At 44.0% G+C, this 5,859-nt stretch overlaps 1 protein-coding gene across 2 annotated transcripts; it reads left to right on the forward strand.

Moving 5' to 3' along the window:
* Positions 1 to 2,763: 2,763 nt before the first annotated feature.
* On the forward strand, positions 2,764 to 5,414 carry LOC148001239 (PRAME family member 8-like). Of its 2 annotated transcripts, XM_087584725.1 has the most exons (3): positions 2,764 to 3,050; positions 3,508 to 4,101; positions 4,847 to 5,414. In XM_087584725.1, the coding sequence occupies exons 1-3, from the start codon at positions 2,764 to 2,766 to the stop codon at positions 5,412 to 5,414; spliced, it is 1,449 nt and encodes a 482-aa protein (XP_087440851.1). The 2 variants fall into 2 exon arrangements, with proteins under 2 accessions (XP_087440851.1, XP_087440852.1); XM_087584726.1 differs by lacking the exon at positions 3,508 to 4,101.
* Positions 5,415 to 5,859: the final 445 nt, after the last annotated feature.

Genomic DNA, 5,859 nt, shown 5'->3' on the forward strand with positions numbered 1-5,859 from the left:
ACCTGGGATGAAGCCTACTTGATCATGATGGATGATTGGTTTGATGTGCTCTTGGATTCGGTTTGCTAAAATTTTATTGAGTATTTTGCATCAATATTCATAAGGGAAATTGGTCTGAAGTTCTCTTTCTTTGTTGGGTCTTTGTGTGATTTTTGTAGAAGAGTAATTGTGACTTCATAGAAGGAATTTGGTAGCCCTCAGTCTGTTTCAATTTTGTGGAATAGTTTGGATAGTATTGGTATGAAGTCTTCTTTGAAGGTCTGATAGAATTCTGCACTGAACTGATGTGGACCTGTGCTCTTTTTGGTTGGGAGACTTATAATGACTGCTTCTATTTCTGTAGGAGTTATCTGGTGGTTTAAATGGTTTCTGTGTTCCTGATTTAACTTTGGTGCCTGGTATTTTGTTGAATATAGGCTTTTGTCATAGGAACTGATGATTTTTGAATATCCTCTGACTCTGTTGTTATTTCTCCCTTTTCATTTCTGATTTTGTCAATTTGGACACCACACTCTCTGTGTCCCCTGGTTAGTCTGGCTAAGGGTTTATCTATCTTGGTTTTTTTTTTTTCTCAAAGAACTAGCTTTTGGTTCTGCTGATTCTTTCTATAGTCCTTTTTGTTTCTACTTGGTTGATTTCAGCTCTTAGTTTGATTATATCCTGCCTTCTACTCCTCCTGTGTGTATTTGTTTCTTTTTGTTTTAGAGCTTTTACATGTGCTCTCAAGCTGTTGATATATGCTTTCTCCTGTTTCTTTCTGCAAGCACTCAGAGCTGCTGATTTCTGTGGAATCTTCTGCTCCTGAGATTCTCTCTTCTATCCCTTGTACTCTGTTAGGGATGCTTGTATCTACAGCTCCTTGTCTCTTTTTTTTGGCTTTCTATATCCAGGGTTGTCTCCCTTGGTGCTTTCTTTTTTGCTCCTATTTCCATTTTTAATTCCTTCACTTGTTTGTGTTTTCCTGTAATTCTTTCAGGGATTTTTGTGTTCCCTTTCTAAGGGCTTCTACTTGTTTATTTGTGTTTTCCTGCATTTCTCTAAAAAAGTTTCTATATCTTTCTTGATGTCCTCCAGCATCATGATCAAATGTGATTTTAAATCTACATCTTTCTTTTCTGGTGTGTTTGGATATTCAGTGTTCGCTTTGGTGGGAGAATTAGGCTCCGATGATGCCATGTAGTCTTGGTTTTTGTTGCTTGGGTTCCTGGGCTTGCCTCTCACCATTAGGTTGTCTCTGGTGTTACCTTGTTCTGCTATTTATGACAGTGGCTAGAATGTTCCTATAGGCCTGTGTGTCAGGAGTGCTGGAGACCTGTTTTCCTGTTTTCTTTCAGCCAGTTATGGGGACAGAGTGTTCTGCTTTCAGGCGTGTTGTCGTTCCTGTCTACTGGCTCTCAGCTGTTCCTGTGAGTGTGTGTCCTGAGTCCACCAGGCAGGTCACTTGAAGCAGAAAAGTTGGTCTTACCTCTGGTCTGGTGCCTGAAGTCGCTCCTTGGTCTCGGTTTCAGCTCTCCTTGAGGGCAGCAACCAGAAGGGCCTGCTCCACCTTTCCCGGGTCTCTGTGGACAGGGTGCTCAAATGACGCTAGGTGTTTTCCTCTTGAGTCAGAAATGTGGGCAGAGAGTAGCCTCCTCTGGTTTCCCAGTTGTGTCTGCCCCTCTGAATGTCTAGCTCTCCCTTCTACGGGATTTGGGTGCAAGGTGTTGTTTGACCAGGTCCCTTCAGATCTAGGCACAGTCTGGACTGCCAAGCTCCTGCAGCTTGAGTGCTCTTATCTTCTTGTTCCCAGAGGCCCTATACAGTTGCCTCTTGGGATGTGGACAAAGGTGGGCGGTACTGGCAGTATCTCAGGCCCTTCAGTCTCAGGATTGCCCACACATCTGAGCGGCAGCTGTCTCTCCCATGGGGTTTTGGATCAGGGAGCTCTAGGCTGTGATCAGGGAGGATCCGGTGCTAGCTAAAAATCGGAAGTGTCCTGTCCCAGAGTAATTTTGCCTTTGTGTGTCCTGAGTCCACCAAGCAGGTCAATTGGAGTAAAAAAGTTGGTCTTACCTCTGGTCTTGGGTCTGAAGTCATTCCTCGGGGCTGGGTTTCAGCTCTCCTTGAGGTCAGCAACCTGAAGGCCTGCCCTACCTTCTCCTCTGTCCCTGTGCATAGGAGGCCCAGATGGTGCTAGGTGTTTTCCTCTAGAGTCAGAAATGTGGGCAGAGAGTAGTCTCTTCTGTTTTTCGAGGTGTATATGCCCCTCTGAAGTTCTAGCTCTTCTTCCTATGGGATTTGGGTACAGGGAGTTGTTTGACTGGGTCCCTTCAGATCCCGGCACAGTTTGGACTGCAGGGCTCCTGCAACTTGAGTGCCCCTGTCTTCCTGTTCCCAGAGGCCCTATACAGTTTCCTCTTGGGTCTGACATGCAGGCAAAGGTGGGCAGTCTCTCCTGCCCTGCAGTCTCAGAATGCCCATATGTCTGGGCAATCAATTCTCTTTCCGTTCTTCCGTTTTTTAAACGGAAGTGTCATACTTAAAATCTTTTGACCAGAAAATTATATACCCATTTGAGGGATCAAAAATCTCCCACATTGCCAGTGTGGGAGTCTTTCTTTACATGACCAATTTAGGATGAAGAGGAAAAATGACATTTCTACCATTGCCAGAGCAGTAGCTTCATCATTGCTGTGATTGTGAGGAAGTTTTATAAATTTTTCTTGAAAGTGCATTCTTTTTTGACTCCTTCCCCAGGAGCTTTCTGACTGGAGACCTTAGAAGATGAGTGGGCATACCCCACCCACACTCCAGAAGCTGGCAAGGCAGACTCTGCTAAGAAATGAGGCCATGGCCATAGCCTGTCTTGGGGAGCTGCCTACTATGCTCTTCCCAGCACTGTTCAAGGAGGCATTCGAGGGCAGACACATCAACCTCGTGAAGGAAATGGTAGCAGCTTGGCCTTTTCCCTGTCTCCCTGTGGGGGCATTGATGAAGACACCTAATGGGGAAACCATGAAGGCTCTGCTAGATGGAGTAGACATGCGACTGACAAGAAAGTTTCACCCAAGGTAAGGAATAACTATGTACTGTATAAGAGAGCACACGAACTGCACAGTAGAGATAGTCAAGGTGATTGGCTTGGTTATACTTGGATCAGAAATTTTTGATCTCATCATCATGCAGGGATACATGGTTCTTGAAAGCAATTTACTTAAACAAAGGATAGTTGAATATGGATTATAGTTGAATATGTACTAGAGTAAATATAGCCTCACAGTAGAATGAGCCTATACCTAGCATTCCCACAACCACTAATAATGTGACTAATTAAAAGTAAGGTTTACATTAGTGAAATAAAAGTAATCAAGTGCACATAAGTCTGGGAAAGGATCTGGAGCATGCCTGAATCCAGTTTGGATATCAGGTGCTTAAACAACATACCTCTCAATAGGGGAGAGTTGAGTTTAGATATATGTATTAAAAGCTGATTCAGAGTCTCATGAGGTTCATATGTTTCACCAACAGGAGGACAAAACTACAGGTCCTCGATCTGAGAAATGTGCACCATAACTTCTGGAATATATGGACTGGAGCAGAGGACAGCAGCCATTCAGCAGAGAACTTGGAGGAAAAGCAAGAAGCAAAGTTCTTTCCCAGATATGCACTGAGGAGGCAACGTGTGAAGGTCATAGTTGAACTGTCCATCTTTTCTTGCCTTGAGGAAGAACGAGCATGCTTCTTAAAGTGGGCCCAGGAGAGAAAGGGCTCCCTACATTTCTGCTGTACAAAGATGACGATCTGGGATCTGCCGGTCCATGTTATCAGAGAGATCTTGAATGTTTTTGATCCACAGCATATCACAGAATTTGAACTGCATACTGAGTGGACACTGTTAGAGCTGGCACATTTTGCTCCCTACTTTGGACAGATGAGAAATCTCCGCAAAGTCTTCCTGGAACCCCTGAAAGGGATGATCTCCTCTAATCACAATGAAACAGGAGACAGAGAAGCCAAGTGTATCAAGAAGTTTATTTCTCAGTTCTCCAAATTCAATTGTCTCCAGCATCTCAGTATGTTTTGCCCCCATTTTCTTAGAGATCACATGAGTCAAGTCCTAGGGTAAGTAAGAATGAAGAGCTAGTTCAGCTCCCAAAGCAAATCTGTCTCTCTTACCTTAAGGGTTAGTGATGTATGATGTCAGCAGTCACTAGGAACAAACATTCAGAGACACATAAGACTCAGGATTTGTGTCCTATTTTCATGTATACTGAGTGACACCCGGTTAATTTTACAGGTGAAATAAGTGTTTCAAATGAGCACTCATTAATTAGAGAATTGACCTGGAGTTAAGATAGATAATAAGAGTGGGTTGGAATTCTACCAGGATTCATACCCAGGAGTTGGGGGACTCAGTAGCATGGGGTGAACCTGAGCTATAGAACAACCTTCTATCTTCCCTCAATTCCCTTGGATAAAACATTGAGAGCCCAAGTAGCACTGAGTGCATGGGACAGAGGGCCTGTAAATGAGAACATCGGTAATTTCAGAAGGACGAATAGAATCCAGATTCAGTGAGCTCACAGCAAATGTCGAGATGCTGTCAGGACTTTACTGGGATGGAAGTTCTTCTGTGTGCTTTCTGGACTCACGGGCTGAACCGCTTTTCAGTTTGAGAGTGAAGTCAGTCCATGAACTGTGGGGTGGGCATGACTGAGCAGTTTTCAACAGGAAGCATCATAAATGATGTCCTTGATCTTTTAGTCAAACTCACCGTGGGGCACTTGGTTCCCTCTACCACTCTGTACATTCCAGCCAAATATCTACAACACTATCAGCCAGAACTGATCCCCTGTTCTATCCCTAGGTGCCTGATGACGCCTTTGGAGACCCTCTCAGTTACTTGCTACATAATTTCACAGAATGAGTTGAATTCCTTCTCCTGCTGTAAGAGCCTCTTTCAGTTAAAACATCTGGAATTGAGAGGAGTGATCTTACATGATGTGGATATTATGTCTCTGAGAGGTTTCCTAGAGAAAGTGGCAGACACTCTTGAGACTCTGGATTTGCAGTGTTGTAGGATGAAGGACTCTCAGCTTTATGCCCTCCTACCTGCCCTCAGAAATTTCTCTCAGCTCACCACGGTCAAGTTCTACAGCAACAAATTCTCCATGCCCATTCTGAAGGACCTGTTGCAGCACACAGCCAACTGGAGCAAGGTGAACGTGGAACAATACCCTGCCCCTCTGGAGTGCTATGATGACTCAGCTCAAGTTTCTGTGGAAAGATTTGCCCAACTTTGTCGTGAGTTCATGGATACACTCAGGGCAATACGGCAGCCCTATAACATCTCCTTTGCTACAGAAATCTGTTATACATGTGGTGAGCGCTGTGTCTATCATAATGGGCCCAGGCTTTGTTGTTGCTGGCAGTAAATTGGGAAATAGAACTTCTGTATTTCAATAAGAACCAGGCTTGGGTTGAATGGGATCACAATGGAAAGACACTTTTATTGCACAAGTGCAGAAAAATTCAGTGTGAAATTGACATGTATATAAAAAAAAAGGTTTCTTGGCACTTCTTTCCCTTGTCTTTTCCTCAGCTACATTTACAACCCTCTGGTGTCGCTGAGCAGTTAAGTGCACTAAACCTTTAAATTAAAGTAAGCAACATAGACACAACTCCAGTGAAGTAGGATTAAATGGACCACAGAAGATGAAAATACAGCACATTCACACCACAAGGCCCCTTGCACCCCTCAGAGATGCCTAAATGGAAGAAGACAATCCAGGGCAAAGTAAACAGGCTTTCCAGTCTGGCTGTCTACTCTTGATCTTTATGTCATGGGTCCATGAGTTTACTAGCAGGATCCTCTATGCC

Source organism: Rattus norvegicus, chromosome 14 (genome assembly GCF_021556685.1).
Source record: "Rattus norvegicus strain SHRSP/BbbUtx chromosome 14, alternate assembly SHRSP_T2T, whole genome shotgun sequence".
Classification (NCBI taxonomy): domain Eukaryota; kingdom Metazoa; phylum Chordata; class Mammalia; order Rodentia; family Muridae; genus Rattus; species Rattus norvegicus.

Coding starts and splice junctions, on each gene's coding strand:
- LOC148001239 (XM_087584725.1), top strand. CDS start 2,764: ATGAGTGGGCATACCCCACCCACACTCCAGAAGCTGGCAAGGCAGACT. Junction 3,051..3,507: donor ACAAGAAAGTTTCACCCAAG/GTAAGGAATAAC, acceptor TTTCACCAACAG/GAGGACAAAACTACAGGTCC. Junction 4,102..4,846: donor CACATGAGTCAAGTCCTAGG/GTAAGTAAGAAT, acceptor TTCTATCCCTAG/GTGCCTGATGACGCCTTTGG.